Source organism: Hypanus sabinus, chromosome 1, assembly GCF_030144855.1.
Source record: "Hypanus sabinus isolate sHypSab1 chromosome 1, sHypSab1.hap1, whole genome shotgun sequence".
Classification (NCBI taxonomy): domain Eukaryota; kingdom Metazoa; phylum Chordata; class Chondrichthyes; order Myliobatiformes; family Dasyatidae; genus Hypanus; species Hypanus sabinus.
The window spans coordinates 89,955,143-89,978,712 of NC_082706.1; the positions used below are offsets into that span (position 1 = coordinate 89,955,143).

The following is a 23,570-nucleotide window of genomic DNA, read 5'->3' on the forward strand; positions in this document are numbered from 1 at the left end:
AGTTTTGCCAAAGAATTAAAGTCACATCTGCAATGATGCAAAATGCCTGTGCATGCATTTGAAAGTTGGCAGAAAGTTCTTTTACAGCCAAACAATTAAGAAAATGCATTCACTCTATTTCATGAAAACTTTTATTAAGCATGTAACATTAAAATTCACTTAAAAATGTCCACTGGCTTAACATGTACAAAACTATATACAAAATGTCTTAAGAATCTTGACACATTCCTGCTGCCTTGATTTTGTGCAGTCAACATTTCAGAAATTACAAAGGAGAGATGAATTTAAAGCAGTGAAGAAATTCATGGAGCCAATGCCTTTGAAAACATTAAGGGAGCTCAGAATAAGTATAGGTACAGTTTGCACGCCTAGTTTCTAATTCATCCATTACTAATTACTACAATGCAGTTTGTTTTAACTGTGCCCTCGAGAAACCTGAAAAACTGCAATGATTTTGAAGCAGGCTTGCTGTCATGACAGCATTACTTATGATTATTCTGAAGACCCAACCCCCCCCCCAAATTGTTTGCTAAAATCAGATGTATAAATTAGTGCAAATAAAATCAGTAAACTTGTAATCTTGGATATACATTCTCCCCCACTCTGAAAAATGATTTGTACAAATTGAAAATAGTTTAAAAAGTCTTCAAAATGTTTATACATATGCACACAACTAAGAAACATTGTTAGTATAGTGTTAGAAGGGATTAGGGAGTCTGCATAGTTCTATTTACATTTACAAGTTTACATTTTCCTTAAAGTTTATAATCTTCGCAAGTTCCTCTTGCTTTGAGCACTTCCTGGTGTTCCACCTTTGTTGCCAAAGTGTTTGACAGACTTACTGCTGCATTCCCTGGATCCATGGAAAACACAGAAGCATTGTGTACAAAAGTCAAAGGCGCAATCTTCTCGACTGCAGAGACCTCTTTTCTTCATTGGATTGTACCTGGCAGGTGACTGGCACTGTGGGCACGGTTTTAAAGCCTCATCATTAAACAACGTCTTGGCAACCTGGTAGCAACAATTTATAGTTTAGGTTCCAAATTTTCACCCTTTAATGTTACCAAATACATTTTGTTGGGGGAAGAGGGAGAAAAAAAAAATCATAATTCTATCTATGAATAAGCATTGCAAAATATTGTGGTTAAAGCCAAAGCCAAGGACAAAACTAATTTCTAGCTAAAGTCTATCAAATTAAGCAATTAGGAATGTAAACAAGAGATTCTGTAGATGCTGAAAGTCTAGATTAACACATAAAATACTGGAGGAACTCAGCAGGTTAGGCAGCATCTATTGAGGGGAATAAATAGTCAAAGTTTTAGGCTGAGTCTTGAAGGTTCTCAGCCCAAAATATCAACTGTTTATTCCTCTTCACTAATGCTGCCTGACCTGCTGAGTTCCTCCAGTATTTGCATTGCAATTAGGAACAAGCAAGTGATCGCAAATTTAACTGAACACCAAGTTCTAGGGATTGATCAAGTACCTCATTTGGGAAGAAATTGACTCAGTTTACATTCAATTTACACAGTAAATACTACTTTTCAGCACATCCCCTTTTACCCTTACCAATGTTTAATTCATACAACATAGAAAACATCCCATTGTGGTATACTACAGCTTAGTATGGCAACTGCTCCCTCCATGACGGAAAGCAGATGCAGAGTGTTGTGGACTCAGTTCAACACATCACTGAAGCCAGTCCACTCTCTCTCCATGAACTCTGTCCACATTTCTCACTGCTTCGGTAAAGCAACTAACACAATAACAGACCCAAACCACTGCAGACATTGTCATGCGGGAGAAGATATGGAGCAGAACATTAAGAAACCCTGATAGCACACAACCCAAGGGTCAATGATAGTTTTAATACTGTTATAAAACTACTAAACAGTTCCCTAGCATGACAAGATTCACTCAACTTCATAACTTACCTTACACGTTTTGTCTCTGCACTACACTCTGTAGCTATAGCACTTATTCAGAGAGTGATAACTGTGTGGAATGAGCTTCCTGTAGAAGTAGTAGAGGCCAGTTCAGTTGTGTCATTTAAGGTAAAATTGGATAGGTATATGGACAGGAAAGGAGTGGAGGGTTATGGGCTGAGTGCGGGTAGGTGGGACTAGGTGAGATTGAGGGTTCGGCATGGACTAGGAGGGCCAAGATGGCCTGTTTCCGTGTTGTGATTGTTATATGGTTATATGGTTACTGGAGGAACTCAGCAGGCCAGGCAGCGTCAATGGGGAAAAAGTACAGTCGGCGTTGAGCCAAAGAATCAGAAACTGATTGGAAAGCTGAGCCTACTGGGCCTGAACACCTCCCTCTGCAACTGGATCCTAGACTTCCTGACTGTGAGACCTCAGTCAGTCTGGATTGGGAGCAGCATTTCCAACACCGTCACAATGAGCACGGGGGCTCCCCAGGGCTGCATGTTCGGTCCGCTGCTGTTCACTCTGCTGATCCATGACTGTGCTGCATCACACAGCTCAAACCATATCATCAAGTTCGCCGATGATCCGTCCGTGGTGGGTCTCATCAGCAAGAACGATGAGTCAGCTTACAGATGAGGAGGTGCAGCGGCTAACAGACTGGTGCAGAGCCAACAACCTGTCTCTTAATGTGAACAAAACAAAAGAGATGGTTGTTGACTTCAGGAGGGCACGAAGCGACCACTCCCCGCTGAACATCAACGGCTCCTCAGTAGAGATCGTAAAGAGCACCAAATTTCTTGGTGTTCACCTGACGTAGAATCTCACCTGGTCCCTCAGCACCAGCTTCGTAGCAAAGAAAGCCCAGCAGCATCTCTACTTTCTGCGGAGGCTGAGGAAAGTCCATCTCCCATCACCCATCCTCATCACATTCTACAGGGGTTGTATTGAGAGCATCCTGAGCAGCTGCATCACTGCCTGGTTCAGAAATTTCACCATCTCAGATTGCAAGATCCTGCAGCGGATAGTGAGGTCAGCTGAGAAGATCATCGGGGTCTCTCTTCCCACCATCACAGACATTTACACTACACACTGCATCCACAAAGGAAACAGCATTATGAAGGACCCCACGCACCTCTCATACAAACTCTTCTCCCTCCTGCCGTATGGGAAAAGGTACCAAAGCATTTGGGCTCTCACGACCAGACTCTGTAACAGTTTCTTCCCCCAAACTATCAGACTCCTCAATACCCGAAGGCCTGGACTGACACCTCGCCCTACTGTCCTGTTTATTATTCATTGTAATGCCTGCGCTGTTTTTGTGCACTTTATGCAGTCCTGTGTAGGTCTGTAGTCTAGTGTAGCTTTCTGGTTTTTTTCCCCATTACGTCGTTCAGTCTAGTTTTTGTACTGTGTCATGTAACACCATTGTCCTGGAAAATGTCTCATTTTTACTATGTACTGTACCAGCAGTTATGGTCGAAATGACAATAAAAAGTGACTTGACTTGAAAGCAATGGATGGGCAAGGAGACAACATGAAGGAGGTACAAGGGGATGGGAAATGGTGATGGGGTGTGGGAGAAGGCATTACTGGAAGTTTGAGAAATCAATGTTCATGCCATCAGGTTGGAGGCTACCCAAACAGAATACAAGTTGTTGCTCCTCCAACCCAAGTGTGGCCTTGGGAGACCGCTTCACAGAGCATCTATGCTCCGTCCAAGAGAACAAGCAGGATCTCCTAATGGCCATCCATTTTATTTCCACTGCCAATACGACCATCCATGGCCTCTTCCATGCCGGGATAAGGCCACACTTTGGGTGGAGGAACAGCACCTTATATTCCATTTGGATAGCCTCCAAACTGATGGCATGAACATTAATTTCTCAAATTTCCAGTAATGCCTCGTCCCCCCCCTCCAAAATCACTATTTCCCATCCCCTTATCCCTTTCTCATATTCTCTCCTTGCCCACCCATTGCCTTCCTCTGGTGCATTCCCCCCCCCCCCCACCCCTTCCATGGCCTTCTGTCTCTTTCACCAATGAATTTCCTAGCTCTTTGCTTCATCCCTCACCCTCCAAGTTTCACCTATTGCTTGGTGTTTCTCTCACCTTGCCCCCACCTTTCAAACCTACTCCTTCAGCATTTTTTCCCTCCAATCCTGCTGAAGGGTTTCGGCCCGAAACGTCAACTGTACTTTTTTCCATAGATGCTGTCTGGCCTAGTGAGTTCCTCCAGCATTTTGTGTGTGTTGCAACTGCAGACTTTCTTTTGTTTGTGCACCAATATTTGTAGGCCAGCTGGAAATACTGATGTGCAAACTGTTCGCATGTTTTGCTAATTCCATACCAGCTATACAAATACTACTAAAAGTATCTCTCAAAGAGACAAATCTAAATGAAAGTACAGTTTCTATCAAACCAGCTAACTCAGCAAATTTCAAATATTGTCTATGAAAAACTCCAATAGGTTTTCTTACATTTACCTGTAAGAATTCTTCTCGCTTACTAATTGACTTGGAAGCACTACCGTATCCAGTGGTTAGCTCCTGTCGAGTAGAGAGAATTGGTGTGAAGACCCTTGTCTGTGCCTGAACAGATTTCAAAGCAGGGCGATCTAGGTGTTTACGTCTGTTTTCAACATCTGTGGCCCAAAATTGGTTATGCTGGTGAAAAAAAAATATATTTTCAGGTCTTATATTCCCAATTGGAGATATTAAAATTTGAACAAGCAATTTATCAGTTAACAAATCTAAAAATCAAACATTTCAGAACACTTACAGATAACTTTCTCCTGTAGAAACACCACAAATTAAATAATGAATTGATGCAGTAATAGAAAGAATTCATTTCTTGATATTCTCCCACATTGAATGCAGACAAGCTTGCCAAGTGACTGAAGCACTTGGTGTCCATTTACAAATTTAAAATCTTCAGCTATTCAGTCCAAGACTAGCTATGTCCGGAATAAGCATTTAGCTGGTCATTTCAATAAACCTGTGCCATTCCCTTTGCCCATTATACCCATGATTAAAAGTCCATTAGAGAACCATCTTGTGCAAAACACATTCAAAAATTCATATTACCTTGAAACATTATTGGTTCAAAGCTTGTTTATCAGATTGTTGCATTGTTTTAAACACAACCTACATGCCCCTCCCATCAAATCAGTTCCAAGGATTGCCCGACAACACTGTTCAGAGACCTGTGAATTTCAACTATCCATCAATATCTAATCCAATTGATTGAAATTAATTTATCATATGTTCAGATGCACTTTAACTTCCTGTGGAACAAAATAGCTTATTTTACAACTTGATATATCAGATTTCTGCAGATAGTTAATAGGATTCTTGAATAGTGGCAGCCTAATTTCATTTGTCATAATTATTGCTGTTACACTTCCTTTCCACCCTGAATGAACTGGATATCAAGAATGTGATGGGAACATGCAGCCAACAATGTGGAAAGAGACTCAGTTAATGTTTCAGGCCAAAGACTGCTTCTAGCCAAAATCTCTTTCTACATGTTGCCTGAATAGCTGAGCATATCCAGAATTTTCAGTTTTCATTTTGGATTCCTGATATTTGTATGGAAATGCTCCCCTGCTGGGAAGAATACAAGTTCACCACTCATTGCTTCACATCAAGGACAAAAGTGACACATTTACAGCAAATAGCTCATTGATTTTCTAAACTAAAAGAGATGATTTATCTACAAAGAATCTTCAAAGATTATATAAAGAAACATACCATTCTGTGATTTTGAACTTCATTCAGATACTGCTTTCTTCTGAGACACAGCATTTGGTCTTGCTTGATGACTTTCTTCCAGACTTTGCTCACTTTCCATACTCTTATTTGAAGGCAAGAATTTAATTTGAAAAATAAAGACAAAAACTTGTGCATTTAGTGGGTAACCTGCACTGCTGCCAGATGATATTTAAAGTGAAAGGTCTACAGGGAAATGAAAGTGACAAAACAAGTTTCTGTGCACAAGTCATGCAAAGTATTGATGATTTTGGACCTGATGTAATGCTCAGTGAACCACATCAATCAACAATAACTGCAGATGGGCAGAACAGATTTATTTTATCACTTATTGAGTTGGCAGGAGTCGCTCTAACCATTGACGAAATATGAAGTGCATTTGTTCATCTGAACATGGATGGCAATTACAGTCCCCACTTTTGTTTGAGGACTTGATGAAATAAAATATTAAGCCTACTTTTAGTTTATTACATCAACCTGTTATGTGAGAGATCAGTGAGACCTAAAGTACTGAAGAACCCAGTATTGCAAGAGTGCTCAAGATTAACAAAAAGATATCAAATCAAATACAATAAATTCTGCCAGACACACCAGGTCAAACAACCTCAATGGAGATGAATAAACAGTCAACATTTCAGGCCGAGACCCTTCATCAGGACACATTGTATTTGTCCAGAGCAACAAGAACAACAGCCAGTTTGCTGGATCTGATTTAAACAAGTGTATAACACTGATTTGTTTTTAAGCATTTTAAAAAGTGTGCATTATTGTTATTAAAAAACGGTCCCCATTTCCAACTTTATAGACACCCACAAAATGATTTTGTATGCAACTCAGAAAATACACAAAATTGTAACCATACCTTCACAGTATTGGTATGAAAAAGTATCATGCACACAAGACTGAACAATGACTAAAACAGATGGGAGAGGAAGTAACAATGCTGAAGGAACTCAGCAGGCCAGGCAGCATCTGTGGAAAAGATTACATTCGATGTTTCGGACCGAGACGCTTTGGCAGGGAGAGAGAAAACTAGTTCTGCCATTTCCAGAGATGGACGTATCCGAGTTCAGCTTTACAATTTAAAATGTGAATGTATTAATATGTAGGGTGGCCATAACCCAGAGGTGACCTATACACTCAGCGACCACTTCACTAGGTGGAGTTTCACACCTGCTTGTTACTGCAAAAATCTAATCAGCCAATCACGCAGCAATAACTCAATGCATTAAACCATGCAGACATGATCAAACGGTCCCGTTACCATTCTAACCAAATATCATAATGGGACAGAAATGTAATCTAAGTGACTTTGATTGTAGAATGATTGTTGGAGCTAGATGGGGTGGCTTCAGTATCCCGACACGGCCGATTTCCTGAGATTTTCACACAGCAGTCTAGAGTTTATGGAGAATGTTGTGAAAAACAAAAAATATCCGGTGAACAGCAGTTTGGGTGAAAATGCCTTATTAATGAGAGAGATCAGGGATATGGTCAGACTGGTTCAAGATGACATGAAGAAAACAGCAACTCAATAATGCTTTACAACAGTGGTGTGCAGACGAGCACTGCTGAATGCACGTCTCCTGTACCTATTAAAGTGGCCACTGAGTGAATTTTCTTACCACTTCTGTCTAGTTAGGAAAAACAATATTTAGAATAGGCTATGATAATCACTTCCTTTTAAGATGTCAAAGGCTTAAGGTTCATGCTGATGTATGCAACTTGTAAAATCTTTTCTAGTCGTTAGTTACATCTTCCTTTTAAAAAAAACGTCTATTCCATGTCTCCAAACTTTTGCAGCAGTGTAATGACAAGTACAGTTAACTAAATGTTGAAGTTGGAAGCTAGAGAGGGTAGTAGATGGAGAATTAGGAAGATAGGAAGCAGCCCTAAGCGCAAAAAGTTCTTATAAAAAGGTACCTAATGTACTAGGGGTTATTGATAAGTTTGTGGCCTAAGGTAGGAGTCAATTTTAGAAAAACTAGCACATTTATTTTTCAACATAGTCCCCTCCTACATTTACACACTTAGTCCAGCGGTTGTGGAGCATACAGATCTTGGACCTCCAGAAAGCGTCCACAGATGGGTGATTGATAAGTTCATGGAAAGATAGAAGGAGATTGTTATAAAGCTCTCGTTACATGCACATGCAGTTCAACTCTGAGTGATTATGCAGAAAGTTTGAAGTTAATAACTCCTCAGGAGTGATTGATAAGTTTGTGGTCGAAGGTATAAGGAGATGAGCTATTAACTTCAAACTTTTCTAAAATTGACTCCTTCTACCTTAGGCTATGAACTTATCAATCACCCCTCATAGATAGCAAGATTAAAACGTAAGGTATGAAAGATCATATACATTCCTTTTATTACTTCAAGTATCTGAATATTTGTAATTTACGAGGAGAAGGCTGGAAAATGGGATTGAGGAATAAAAAAATCCGCCATGATTAAATGGCAGAACAGATTCAATAGGCCAAATGGCCCGATTCTGCTCCTATGTCTTATGGTCATATGATATTAAGTTTACATCCAAGCTCAAAGTATTAAAATGCTTTGAAGGACTTCTTACGAAGGGGTGCAGGCGCAGGAAAGCAAAGAGGAAATAGACTAAAGACTTGGAGAAACCAATTTGCATTCCTCCAATCTTACCTGCAGATATCTTCTATAGTGAAGCAATACAAAATTATATTGAGAACATGCGTCAAGTTCCTGTTCAATAGTTCTTTCAGAATATCCACTTTTTCTAAGCCCATTTTTCGGCCAATTAGTCCACGCAGTGAAGGCATAGATTCACCTAGTGCCTTTTCCTCAAACCCATTCTCATCCTTACTGGTGATATTTTTTGACCTTTTTTTCCTCATGCACAATTCCTGTATTAACTGCAACGCAGGAGTATGAGACAAATTCCCAAGTTTTAGAGAGTCCTCCCAATTACTTTCTTCAAAGACCAACTCATCATCTTTACTGGGAGATTTTAGTTTGTAATTTGACCCCTTTGGAAGAATTCCTTTGTGTTCATCTTCAGTCTCAGATTGGGAGCCACGCTCACTGAGAGTGGACAGACGCTTAGTTCTTTCCAATTGTCTAACAGACCTCTTAGAATCTTGCATCTTAGGTTTTTTTTGATTTTTCATCAATTCTTGAAAGGAATTCTCATTTGAGAAGGAATCAGATGATTTTTCCAAACCAACCGAATTATACCCACTGTCTTCTGTTGAGGTATCCAATTTGTCCTGTGACGGAGTTCTTTGTAACATTTTTCCTGTTGACAGATTTACATTGAAATTTACTGGAGTAACAAACTGGTCACCTCCAGATGTGACCAGATTGAATTTTCCCTGCCTAGCTGGTGTTACAAAGGATTCAGACAGGGTGCATTCACCACAATCTTCGGAGCAAGAGAAACTGCTGAGATCAAGTTTACTAAACGAAGTGCATTGATCAGAAGATGCATTTTCATAAATTAACCAATTTTTACACTTTAAATCATCTATTGTGGAGGTTCGCTGTTGTGCAAACAAATACCTTTTAGTTCTACATGAAGCACCACTTTCATCACTTAGAGAACTAGTTGATAAACCTTTAAATTTCAAGTCTCCAGGAGAATTTAATGAGCTATCTGAAAAGGATAATTTATCACATGGTCCGGTGTAAGGCCATTCTTCTGTAACAGCCACGGAGGATTGAACAGTTTTGTGCAACTGCACTTTTTCACTTGAGAGGTGGGACTCAAGAAGTCTCCGCCGCAACGTGATTGTCTTGCCAGTTCTCCTAGGAGTTTCAAATGAAATTGGTGAAAGAGAGTTGGTTCTTTTCCCATCGAGCCTTCTTTCAATAGAAAAGGCCCTTGCACTACAGGACTGTCTTTCCTTTCCCACTACTGGAGATAGAGCAACAGTATGGGAACCAAGCTCTTGTATGGCTCCATTGAAATATTTAAGTGAGTGTACTTCACTTTCTCCTTCATTATAGCCACCCTCCCTGAATGGTTCTTCGTCAGAGGATTTTAACTTTTCAGGATTAGCTCCTTGGAGGTCAGAGATGGTCAGCAGATCATATGAGTAGTTCAGTAACTTCAACATCTCGACACAACAGGCTACACGATGTCACCAGAAGTCCCTAGAAACAAACACACGCATTTTAAAAAGGTTTGCATCATTCCATAAGTTACAGTTTTATGAATTTGCATTATTATAACAGCAATGATCTGACAGCACAGCAGCGTAGAGATTATCGCAATTGCTTTGCAGTGCTAGTGCTCACCGATCAGGGTTTGATTCCTGCCATTGTCTGTACGGGGTTTGTACGTATTCTGTGACCGTGTGGCCTTCCTCCGGTTTCCTCATATGTTCCAACGACATGACCAATGTTCGGATTAGTAGGTTGTGGGCATGCTAAGTTGGCATCAGAAGCACAGATACTTGCAGGCAACCGCAGCACAATCCGTGCAGATTTGACTCAAACAATGCACTTCACTGCATGCTTTGAAGTACGTGTGAAAAATAAAGCTAATTTTTCTATCTTTATCCAAAATGTAAATTCTTGTTAATAACTGTGGTACATTGGGTAGATATGAATTTTGTTGCTCTTAATAGTTTCCTTATTAAATTATAGGGTTTTATTCCACCAATTGTTCTTTAAAAATTCCGTTTTTTTAAAAGTCCAAATATTTTTGCTGGTTCATAGAAGAGTACAGCACAGGAACAGGCCTTTCATCTAACATTGTACTGAACCAGCTAAAAAGTAAATCAAGAAATCCCCAAAAAACAATTCCTCCTACCTACACAATGTCCACTTTCCTCCATCTTTCTCATATTCATGGGCCTATCTAAATGTCTCAAAAGCCACTGATAGATTAGCCCCTACCACCATATCAGGCAGCTATTCCAGGCATCCATCACTGAGTAAAAAAACTTTCATACCCCCTTGAACCGCAGCATTGAAAGGAACTCAAAGAACTATTGCCATGTAGTTCCTTTCCCAAACAATTACATACCATGCCTATAATCAACCCCCCTTGGAAGTTTTCATGTTTTATTGTTTTACATTATCACGTTATGTTATATGGCTCAGAATATTGGACAATATCTAGTAACATGAGGAAATGAATTGAAGCAGCAGAGATGTGGTTTTTGAGAATGCAAAGAATATCATGGACGAAATGAATATCTAATGAGGATGTCATGAATATGAGCAAGCACAAAAAGAGAAATAATGTATGAGATCATGAAATTGCAACGTAACTTCATTGGACATGTGATTAGGAAAGAGGAGTTAGAATGCACGGTAATTATGGGAAAGATTGAAGGGAAGAAAGCAAGAGGAAGGCAAAGACAAATGATGATGGAGACAGCAGCCAGAGAACTGGAAATGAACACCAATGAATTGATCCACTTGACCTGAAACAGGAGTGTGGGGGCCTTGGCAGTCAAAGCTCAAACTGGGCATGGCACCCGATGATGATGATGGTTTTACAACATTGAAGTTGGCGCATGGCCAAGTGGTTAAGGCGTTTGTCTAGATATCTGAAGGCCACTAGTTCGAGCCTTGGCTGAGGCTGCGTGTGTATCCTTGAGCAAGGCACTTAACCACACATTGCTCTGCGATGACACTGGTACCAAGCTGTATGGGTCCTAATGCCCTTCCCTTGGACAACATCGGTGGCGTGGAGAGGGGAGACTTGCAGCTTGGGCAACTGCCAGTCTTCCAGAAAAACAACCTTGCCCAGGCTTGCGCCCTGGAAACTTTCCAAGGTGCAAATCCATGGTCTATCGATACTGATGGAGGCCTACCTACAACATTGAATCACAGACTATTTAATTTGGCTTTTTTGACACTGATAATCAGAAAAGACTTCATGTCAAACTGAATGCAGATCTCTACAAAGTGATCTAAACTACAAATACAAAACAATTGTTTGCATAAGTAGTTACCCTTTTAATACAACACAACAAATTATCACTGGTGCTGCCAATTGGTTTTAGAAGTCGTGAAATTGAGATCTGTGTGCAGTCAAAGTATTACAATTGATTGTAATTAAAACACACCTGTGTGTAGAAGATGCTGATGAGTCAGGATCCTGGCAAAAACTACACTATGAAGACAAAGGAACACTCCAAGCAATGGTGTGAATAGGTTATTGAAAAGCCCAAATCAGGAGAGGGATACAAGAAAATTTCCAAGTCACTGAACATCTCTTGGAGTACAGCCAAGTCATTCATCAAGAAATTAAAAGAATATGGCAGTTGTAAATCTGTCTAGACCAGGCCATCCTCAAACTGAATAACCGTGCATGAAGGGGACTAGTGAGAGACCATCGAGAATCCTCAACCTGGCAGTGTGGGTCCTGAGACTCTCATACTCCTGAGAGAGCACATCCTGGATGATAGGGGTGCTTGATAATGGATGCTGCTTTCCTGTGGCAACATTTTGTGTAGATGTACTCAACAGTGGGGAAGCTCTACCAGTGTGACAACTCTGGGGGAGTTATAAGCTTCAGTGGCTGAGATGGGAGAGACTGCACATACAACTGTTGCTAGGGTGCTTCACCAGTCACAGCTTTATGGAAGAGTGGGAAAGAGAAAGCCATCGTTGAAAAATACTCACATGAAATCTTGGCTACAGTTTGCCAGAAGGTATGTGGGAGTCACCCCTGAAGAAAGCTGGAATAAGGTTCTATGGTTTAAATGAAAACAAAATTGAACTTTTTGTCATTAGACTAAATGCTATGTTTGGGATAAGCCAAACATCGCACATCAAAAACATACTATCCCTACCATGAAGCATGGTGGTGGTTGCATCATGCTATGGGGATGCTTCACTGCAGCAGGCCCTGAAAGCCTTGTGGAAGTAGAGAGTAAACAATGAAGCAAAAATACAGGAAAATACAGGACAAAAACATGATGCAGTCTGCAAGAGAACTGCAACTTGTGAGAAGATTGTTTTCCAGCAAGACAATGACCAAGTATAAAGCCAAATTTACATACAAACAGCTTAAAAACAACTAAACATGTCCTAGAGTGGCCTAGATGGAGGCCAGACCTCAATGCAATTGAGAATTTGTGGCTAGACTTGAAAAAGGCTGTTCACATATAATCCCCATACAATGAGAGAGCTTGAACAATTTTGTAAAGAAGAATGGGGAAAATTAGTGTCCAGATGTGCCAAGCTGATAGAGACCAATCTACACAGACTCAAGGCAATCATTACTGCCAAAGGTGCATCTTATAAATACTGACTTGAAGGGGGTAATAATTATGCAATCAATTATTGTTCAACAATTGTAATAAATTTAGACCAATTTGTAAAAATTTGTTTTCACTTTGACACAGTACTTTCTGTTGATCAGTGTCAAAAAGCCATATTAAATCTACTGTGATTCAATGTTGTTAAAAAAAAAGAAAACTTCCAAGTGGGGATTGTAACTATTTCTGCTTTGAGACATTGCTTTACAAAACTTGCTGTGTACAAAATGCTTCAACTGCCCTTCAATTTAAGATTACTGGTTCACACAACAATGTTTGTGGGCTCAATCCTTCTGCATGGGGTGAGGGGCTCTAGAGAACATGAAATACATTAGTGACAGTGACGAGGATGAAAATTAAATAGTTTGAACCATTAAGATTTACTTCTTAAACAAGGTGTCTAGCTACCTGGAATGGGAATGTTGCAAAAGTGTCCATATACAGGCATGAAGGGCTAAAGTGCAAAGGTAATTGAGGCTATGTCCACACTACACTGGATAAATCCGTAACCGAAGCTTTTTCTCTTCGTTTTTACCCTCCGGCCACACTAAAACAGCGTTTTCATCCCCCAAAACCGGAGCTTTTCAGAAACGCTTTCTAGGGTGTGTAATTTTGAAAACGCTGCTTGGGCAGATCAGTGTGGACAGGGTAACTGGAGACTTTTGAAAACGCTGTCAGATGGAAGCGCGCCATTTCATTGTTTTCTTGAACGCAACCTAACAATTTCAGAACAGACGGCAACAAGACTGAAGCCAGAAGAGTTAGAAATCTACTCACCAATTACTTTGACCCATAACTTAATAAATAAGTGTACTCACTTTGCACTGTTTTCTGTCCTTGCTTGTATGAAGGTGGTTTACCTATTTATGCAAGTACTTCTCTGACAATAGATGTGTAACAGCCTAATGTAACATTGTATGGAAATACAAGATAATACTGATGCAGACATGTTTTACACATTTAACAAGGTGCTTTATTAATGCAACAGAGTCAGTTTTTCAATGTTTGTCGTCAACTGGGTTAATCTGTCCATGAACTCCTTGTCTGTTGCCATATACTTCAGTATTTGTTTTGTTTTACTTTTAAGTTCTCCTGCTCAAGAGCCAACAGCTGCCCATCATTTAAGTTTTTCTAGTCTGTAACTGATAAAAATTCGCACCGTCTTTCACGGTGAGATTCGACACCAAACATGTCGCTTGTTTTCGGTAGATGTGTCCTGCGCATGCGCAGTAGGAGGAGATTTGCCGATATCTCCGTTTCAATGTGGATTGAGATATTTTTAAAAACGGATAGTGTGGATGCCTATCATTTTTACCTGAAACGGGTGTTTTCAAAATTATCCAGTCTAGTGTGAGATGGCCACAAACATACTGAACTAATTGAATGAAACACACCAAGTGGTCAATTCTTACCCTGATGCAATTATGTGCAAGACTACTTTTAAAACTAACCAAATATACCAAGCTACGTTAAATCTACCCTTTCCTTTCTTCTGGTTACCACAAAAGACAAAGTCTTCTAAATTTGTGCTCATTAGGGTACCAGATAGGAAATAAAGCCTAGTGAGGGAAAATAAAATCTACCTTGAATCTATATGCTACCTAGATGCTATAGATTTACTAATATCAAGATCCAGTTTCAAGCTACTGAGATATAGTATGTTTTCATTGATGATTAAAAATATGACGACTCCTCGATTGGAAAGCAAGAATTGAATGAGCATAATGCAATAAAATGTTCCCAGTGAACTGATGCTAGTTTGTGTAAATTACATCACTCATGTTAATCAAGGGGGAGAGTCCACCTCTTACATCAAGTTAACATTCGTTGCCCAATTTCAACTGCATGCTGATGTTATATTTGAGATATGGCATTAATTTTCAAAACACAAGCAAAGAGCAATCCAACTTGTGTCTATCCTACACCCACTGATCTTACAACATGCACCTACTCTTCAATTCCCTTCCTCTTTGGAAAGTTACTCTTTGAACCTTCTCTCTGAAAAATGCAGACTAATTACGGACCCATCTCTGGACCACCTCCAAACATGCTATTTTATTTGCACAAACCACCCAAGAGACTTATAGTCATTAACTCCTGATAGCACTGTAACGATAGTTTGTGATCAGCTATGCCGGGCAGATGGGGCGAACAGCTTTCCCTAGTCTATATTGACAACCCCAGGGAGGATAAATAACCTGCTAATAAACTTACTGGTGCAGGAGTAAGTCATATGTGGAAAAGTTTGAATTTATCCCAATAAAAACAATGAAACTGAGCAGGGGTAAAGGGGATACTAATGGACTTTAAAAAAAAATAAAAATAAACCATTCATAATTTAAAATATTTACAATAATACTGTTCATTTCCTTTTCATTCTTACATTCACTGTTAATGCTCCAAGTCGAGTTATATTACATTCCTTGAAACCAATAGGGCTGTTGCTACTCATGTGGCCCCCTGGGGTGGGTACATTTCTACAATAATTGTAGATTTCTACAACAATCCTCACCCCACCCGGCCTCTGCCTCTTCGGTAGCGGAAGGAGAACAGTTCAGGGTTCTTCTCCACCGAGCCCTTGAGGTGGCTGCAGAGAGCTTCAGTGCGTCTCTTTAACATGAATTTCAACATCCTGGAATGTAGCAGTCCGAGGGCGTGTAGGTTGATTTCTAGAAAATTTAACCATTACTTTTGAGAAGTTCGCGAGTATACAATATTACCACCGTTTTTCCCGATTGGAGTGCAATACCCCTTTAAAATAGGATGAAGATATTGAAGTGGGCACTACAACAGGGAAAATAAACAGAAAACACACTGGCACATATTTAACCCAAGTATAGCTGATTTTTTTCTAAATGACAAATTCCAAAGGAAAGTCACCTTTCAGAATGAATCGCTCCGATTGCTGCTTTGAGCAGCTAGCGCACACACACGGTGAGCTCTCGCGTAGAGTGACACGGTTAATTGTAACTGGTGAGGAACACTGCGTTGATTTGTAACACCGGGAGCCTCGAGCACGGGTGGGTAGAGAGAGAACCGGTGCTGCAAATGGGCAATTTGTGATGGTAACGAGCCGAGAACGCGCTCGGCCGCTCCAACCCCCGCCCATCGTCTTGGGAACCAGATGCTATCTCCACGCGAAGCTTTTTTTCCCGCAGGTTCCCTCGTTTGGATTTGAATTTTGCGCCACTCCAATGCAAGCCAGCTGTTTGCATTTGCCCGCTAAACGAGGTTTAAATGACCGCCAAACAAAAAAGCAACTGTCAACAAACACCCTGCTCTTTAAACCATCGCATAGTAATTCATTAAAAACTGCCCTTTCCGTCACGTAAGCAATTACTCTGTACAAAACTATTAGAATTGTCCGTTTCTAGCAGACAAAAGCCCAAGTAATCGCTTCCAAAGTACTGACAAGTTCTAAAGAAACTCCGCTCTTTACCTCAAGTAGGTACTGTACTGTACTCTGAAGCGACGCTCCTTTCAAAAGAAAAACGAGAACTACATATGCCGGCAGAAAGACAAACGGGTACTTCTACTAACGGAGTACCTGGAAGCCAAATATTCAATGTGTGGATGATTTGGCAGCAGGGAACATATATAACATTTCTGAAGATAAAGTAGTCGAGAATCCGGGTAGTGACAAGGATGTAAAGAAGATTCTGGAAGTATTGGACGAGCAGAGGGAGTGGGCAACGACATGGAGCTGCTAAACAAGACAAGCTAAGAGCCCATGATATTACAGTAAAGATATTGGCATGGATATATGGCTGACTGGCAGCAGGCAGTGTGGGAACAAAGGGGGGCCTTTCTTGGTTGGCTGCTGGTAACTAGTGATGTTCCACAGGGTTTGGTGTTGGACCCACTTCTTTTCACATTATATTTAATGATCTGGATGATGGACTGATGGCTTGGGGGGGCGGGGGCAAGTTTAGAGACACTGCAAAGATAGGTGGATACCCAGAAGGTGATGAGGAAACAGGGAGCCTGCAGAAAGGCTTGGACAGATTAGGAGAATGGACAAAGTGGTAGTTGGAATACAATGTAGGGACATGTATAGTCATGCACTTTGTCAGAAAAAACCAAGGTGTTTCTAAGGAGGGAATAAATTCAGAAATCATAAGTCCAAAGGGACTTGGGAATCCTAGTACAGGATTCCCTAAAGGTTAACTTGCAGGCTGAGTCAGTATAAGGAAGGCAAACACAATGTTAGCATTCATTTCAAGAGGACCTTAACCCTGTCATTGGGTTTAGAGACTTGGTTGGAGTTTGGGCTTTATTCTTTTGCTCTTGGTAGGGTCAAAGAATAGAGGCCACTGGTCCTCTAGGTTCAAGGGTTCAGCTCAAGGCTAACAACTCTGACTGGTAAAATAAAATTGTTATGGAAGCAACAATGAAGAATCCTTCTCCATCTGAGTGCAATAGTATTCCTGAGTCTCCACCCGGGACATGCATGATTGCCAGTAGTGAAAACAGAGAGAAAGCTAAGGCATGATGAAGCAAGCCCTGAATACTGCCAGAGATGGAGGACCTCCATTGCTAACCTGAACACCAGTGGCATAATGGGCAGTAAGAACACAGTATAAAAGGATTTAATGCAGAGACTTCATAAAGCATTGGAGGAAGTCCAGAGGAGGCTCACATGAATGACCCTGGGAATGAGGACTGTTTGAAGGCTTGGGGGCCTGTACTCACTGGAGTTTGGGGGGGGGGGGGAAGAAATCTTATTAAAACAGATCGAATATTCAAAGGCCTAGATAGAGTGAACGTGGAAAAGAGGTTTCCTACAGGGGAAGAGTCCAAGATCAAAGGGCACAGACTCAGAATACAAGCATGTCCCTTTAGAGCAGAGATGAGGAGCAATTTCTTTAGCCATTGGCTGGTGAATTGTGGAATTCATTGCCACATTCAATTGTGGAGTCCAAGTCATTGGGTATATTTAGAGCAGAGGATAAAAGGTTCTTGAATATTAAGGGCATCAAAGACTGTGGGGAGAAGGTAGACTCGATGAGCCAAGTGGCCTAAATCTGCACCTATGCCTTATAGATGAACAAAGTTAAGAAATGAGGTACTACTGCTTTGTCTGTTTTTGTAAATGCTGAAAGAACAAGAAATGTGAATGGATGAAGAGAGATGACTGTTGTACACAAGTTACTGAAAGCCAATGTGTAGGAATAGTGAGCAATTAGGAAGGCAAATGGCAAGTTGGCTTTTAGAATTCTGATCATCAAGTACTCATCTGCACCAGTCCCATTTACCAGTTCTTAAATTGTAGGTTTCTATGCCTTGGCAATTCAAGTGATCATTATTAAATGAACAAGTACACATTTCCATCAGCCATCAGGCCATAACATTCCAGATTCCAAACATTATGGAAAAGAAAAATTCATCCTCTATCCACGTTCACTGGTATTTGACAGTAATGGGGGAAACATTTCCTCCTGTCAATGTTCATCAATTTAGTATAATTCTATCATATCTCCACTCTTACACCACCATGTTGTTTTCCTCAATAAATATAGATCAGAAGGTCACATCAGTACATATGCCACCATCACTTTGGGGGATTAAGATGTACTTGCTCATTTCTTGGTTACCCTCTTTCTCCTAATGTTCTTGGATTTATTAGTGATATGGACATGGGAAAAGACATCCAGAGTCTAGGTCTATGCTCCACATTCAAAGGCCAGCAATGTGGATATGCGTCAAAGGACATCTGTGGCTCTTGGGGCGTCCCAGGTTGGTGGGTACTGGGATCGGAGGCATGAGGACCAGTGAGTCAATAGACAATAGGTGTAGAAGTAGACCATTCGGCCCTTCAAGTCTGCACCGCCATTTTGAGATCATGGCTGATCAACTTCTATCAATACCCGGTTCCTGCCTTGTCCCCATATCCCTTGATTCCCCTATCCATAAGATACCTATCTAGCTCCTTCTTGAAAGCATCAGAGAATTGGCCTCCACTGCCTTCCGAGGCAGTGCATTCCAGACACCCACAACTCTCTGGGAGAAGTTGTTTTTCCTTAACTCTGTCCTAAATGACCTACCCCTTATTCTCAAACCATGCCCTCTGGTACTGGACTCTCCCAGCATCTGGAACATATTTCCTGCCTCTATCTTGTCCAATCTCTTAATAATCTTATATGTTTCAATCAGATCCCCTCTCAATCTCCTTAATTCCAGCGTGTACAACCCCAGTCTCTCTAACCTCTCTGCGTAAGACAGTCCAGACATCCCAGGAATTAACCTCGTGAATCTACGCTGCACTTCCTCTACAGTCAAGATGTCCTTCCTTAACCCTGGAGACCAAAACTGTACATAATACTCCAGGTGTGGTCTCACCAGGGCTCTGTACAAATGCAAGAGGATTTCCTTGCTCTTGTACTCAATTCCCTTTGTAATAAAGGCCAACATTCCATTAGCCTTCTTCACTGCTTTCTGCACTTGCTCATTCACCTTCAGTGACTGATGAACAAGGACTCCTAGATCTCTTTGTATTTCTCCTTTACCTAACTCTACACCGTTCCGATAATAATCTGCCTTCCTGTTCTTACTCCCAAAGTGGATAACCTCACACTTATTCACATTAAACGCCATCTGCCAAGTATCTGCCCACTCACCCAGCCTATCCAAGTCACCCTGAATTCTCCTAACATCCTCACCACATGTCACACTGCCACCCAGCTTAGTATCATCAGCAAATTTGCTGATGTTATTTTCAATGCCTTCATCCAAATCGTTGACATAAATTGTAAACAGCTGTGGTCCCAATGCCGAGCCCTGTGGCACTCCACTAGTCACCACCTGCCATTCTGAGAAACACCCATTCACCGCTACCCTTTGCTTTCTATCTGCCAACCAGTTTTCTATCCATGTCAATGCCTTCCCCCCAATGCCCTGAGCTTTGACTTTACCCACCAATCTCCTATGTGGGACCTTATCAAATGCCTTCTGAAAATCGAGGTACACTACATCCACTGGATCTCCCCCCCCCCCCCCCCCCCGTCTAACTTCCTGGTTGCATCCTCGAAAAACTCCCAACAGATTAGTCAAGCATGATTTACCCTTGGTAAATCCATGCTGGCTCGGCCCAATCCTATCACTGCTATCTAGATATGCCACTATTTCATCTTTAATAATGGACTCTAGCATCTTCCCCACCACCGATGTCAGGCTGACAGGTCGATAGTTCTCTGTTTTCTCCCTCCCTCCTTTCTTAAAAAGTGGGATAACATTAGCCATTCTCCAAACCTCAGGAACTGATCCTGAATCTAAGGAACATTGGAAAATGATTACCAATGCCTCCGCAATTTCCAGGGCCACCTCCTTTAGTACCCTAGGATGCAGACCATCTGGACCTGGGGATTTGTCAGCCTTCAGTCCCATCAATCTTCTCATCAACGTTTCCTTCTTAATGTCAATCTGTTTCATTTCCTCTGTTACCCTATGTCCTTGGCCCATCTATACATTTGGGAGATTGTTTGTGTCTTCCTTAGTGAAGACAGATCTAAAGTACTCATTAAATTCTTCTGCCATTTCTCTGTTTCCCATAACAATTTGATAAGCCCCGAGTTTGTTTCCTGTCATCGGCCAAAGTTCAAAGCCCAAAGATTGATCAGAAATCTGGAAGTTGAAGCCAGATGGCCAGAGGCTGGAGGACTAAAAGCCAGTCCATGTGTGGGTGGGGAGGGAGGGAAGGGGCTTGTTTTGTTGCTTGTGGGCATGCTATGTTAGCACCAGAATCAGAGGCAACATTCGTGGGCTGGCCCAGCACATTCTTGGGTGTTGGTTAACACAAATGATGCATTTCACTCTATGTACATGTGAGAAATAAATCTGAATCTGAGTCACTGGCATACAAGACTACTTTGTGGGGCCTTTTTAACCCTCCCAATTTCCTGATTAAACACTCTCCTACAAAGCAATTAGACACTTGACTGTCACAAGGGCAGAATTTGCTGCATGATCTTCTGGAGTTAGGTGTTTCAAAAGAGACAGAAGGTAAAGGATGGGGGGGAGGTGACTGTAATTCAGTGATAGTATCACAGACGCAGAGAGGGAGGATATTGAGGAGGGATTTTCTACTGAGTCAGTGTGGGTGGAAGTCAGAAACAGGAAGGGAGCAATAACATGATTGGGAGTAATCAATGGACATCACACACACACACACAAGAAACGCTGAGGAGCAGATTAGTCGGCAGATTCTGTTTTGGAAAAGTGTAAAATTAAGTTATTGTCACAGTAACGTGACAATAACTAAATGATTAAATTTTTAATCATTTAAAAATGATTAGGACCCCTACCATTAACTGAGGAGTCAGTGGACCCCAGGTTAGAAACCCTTGGTTTAGTTAGAACAGAATTTGTTTAATGCATACAGGAAAGATTCCTGACACAGTATGTGGACAGGCAGTCTAGTGAAGAGGCCTTACTGCATCTAACATGAGGCGATGAACCTAGTCTGGCGACAGACCTCTGTTGGCGAGCATTTTGGGGATAGTAACCACAACTTCATGATCTTTTGGATAGCTATGGTTAAGGATAGCAGCAGATAAATTAGAAAGTTGGTGAGATTTGATTGGAGGAGGGTTAATTATAATGGTATTAGGCAGGAAATGGGGAGCATAATGCGGTGAACTACATATACCTTGTCTGGACAACCCCCCCACACCCCCCCCCCCCCCCCCGCTGACTGCTCCTGTGGCTCCTCCCACAGACCCCGGTATAGAGGCGGTTGGAGGCACAGACCCTTCCTCAGTCTCCAAGATGTTGTGTGGTAGTCACTTGCTGCTTGTGCTTTCTTCCAGCCAATAAAAGCCTACCTTAACCCACGTCTCAGAGTAATTGATGGTGCATCACATAAATTGGAAACGGAGGTACTCAGGTGCAACCTGAACACAACCAGTGGTGGTGGCAGAGTGATATTTTAATGACTGTTAGATAAGCTCATGGATTTGAGAGAAGTGGACGGTTATGGACTGTGTAGGAGGGAAAGGTTAGACCAATCATGAAGTAGTTTATTGGTTAACACAATATTGTTGGATATAGGGGCCATACTGTTCCATGTCCTAAACTCTATATTCCAAAAGGTACACTTTTTTCAGTTGCCTATGCTATACATCTCCAAACACTGAACGTAGATGCACTGTAGAGAGTATCCTGTCAGATTGCATCGTGGCCTGGCATGGGAACACCAATGCCCAGGGATGGAATAGTCTATTGGAAGTGGTGAACACAGCACTGTCCATCACAGAAAAACACTCCCCACCATTGAGCACACTTGCATGGAGCCCTGTCACAAGAACACAACAGCTATCATCATGGCCATGCTCCTTTCTCACTGCTGCTTTCAGGAAGGAAGAAAAGGAGCTTTAGGACCCACACCACCAGATTCAGGAAAAGTTGTTATCTTACAACCTGAACAAGTGTGAATAACCTGCAGACTCACTTTCAAGAACATTCTACAACTTACCTTCACAGTATTAATTTTATTATCAGTCTGTCTTTTGCACATTGGTTGCTTGTCAATCTTTATCTGTTATGTATAGACATTCATAAAATGTTATTGCAATTCTTTGTTTCTGTAAATGCTAAATATTGTGAGCAAACACATCTCAAAATAGTATATGGTAAGCTTGAACTTTAATCCATACCTTTCATATACTTCTGTTTCACCCCACCCCTTCAACATTGCTCATTATCCAAGGTTCCCAATCATGCCATCTTTATCTTACAATCTCATGGGAACCAGTTGGCCTTGAACTCTCACCATCTCCCTTTTGAAAAGAGTGCTGGATGTTGTTTTACCCACAAATTTAATTTATCTTAATCAACTGGCTCTTCCTAAACTGACTCTCCCCCTGCTTAGGACCCCTACTTGAAGGACATCCTCACCTTTCACCTGAACCACTTTGAAATTTACATAATTATTTCCAAAAATGCTTCTCCACTGACACTTGCCCAGTTTCACTTTTCAAGATTATGTCTAGGGCAGTTCTTTCTCAGGAATGATCACTTTGGCATTGGCTCCAAAACACTGTACAAATTTACATCCATCTCAGCCCCTCACAATAAGAAACCACCAGTCAATACAGGAGAAGTTAAAATTCCTCACAGCTATGTGTCATAATTTGCAGTAACCAATCCTCCTCCTTCACTGTCCTGTGGCAGTGTCTTGTGTGTTGTCAGAAAATCTTTGTGCCAGGGATGCTGCTACAAGTTTTTCACTGTACCTCACTGTACTTGTGCACAGAGTAAACTGGATTATAACTTAATTGTTCTTGTGCCTTCCTGCAGTTTGTCTCCCACTGACTGTTATTGGGGTTATAGTACAAGGCTCCAAGTAATTGCTTCTTCCTTACTTCTAACTTCTACCAATATAGTCTTATTAGAGAAGATGTCTGAACAGGTTCCTCTAATCAATATTGCAATGTCCCCTCTTCTTACCTCTCCAGCATCCACAAAACATGCCCAACACAAGGCTACCTTGGACTTTTGGTGTCTCCAAAGTAGCTGGAAAATTCATGATCAGAATAATATCATATTTCTATGGGTGATGCTCCTTACCTCAAAGGTTGAAATTTAACCCATCTTTTTTCACATGCCCTCATCTATTTTCCCTACTCAATAAT

General features: G+C 41.2%; 1 protein-coding gene across 1 annotated transcript; it reads right to left on the reverse strand.

Moving 5' to 3' along the window:
* Positions 1 to 239: 239 nt before the first annotated feature.
* LOC132402905 (F-box only protein 43-like) lies at positions 240 to 15,571 on the reverse strand. Its single transcript, XM_059986031.1, has 5 exons — positions 15,455 to 15,571; positions 8,348 to 9,817; positions 5,678 to 5,780; positions 4,412 to 4,591; positions 240 to 1,011 (listed from the first exon to the last, which is right to left on the reverse strand). The coding sequence occupies exons 2-5, from the start codon at positions 9,778 to 9,780 to the stop codon at positions 763 to 765; spliced, it is 1,965 nt and encodes a 654-aa protein (XP_059842014.1). The 5' UTR covers positions 9,781 to 9,817; positions 15,455 to 15,571; the 3' UTR covers positions 240 to 762.
* Positions 15,572 to 23,570: the final 7,999 nt, after the last annotated feature.

Coding starts and splice junctions, on each gene's coding strand:
- LOC132402905 (XM_059986031.1), bottom strand. CDS start 9,780: ATGTTGAAGTTACTGAACTACTCATATGATCTGCTGACCATCTCTGAC. Junction 4,592..5,677: donor AAGTTCAAAATCACAGAATG/GTATGTTTCTTT, acceptor TTTTTTCACCAG/CATAACCAATTTTGGGCCAC. Junction 1,012..4,411: donor AGCGAGAAGAATTCTTACAG/GTAAATGTAAGA, acceptor TGTTGCTACCAG/GTTGCCAAGACGTTGTTTAA.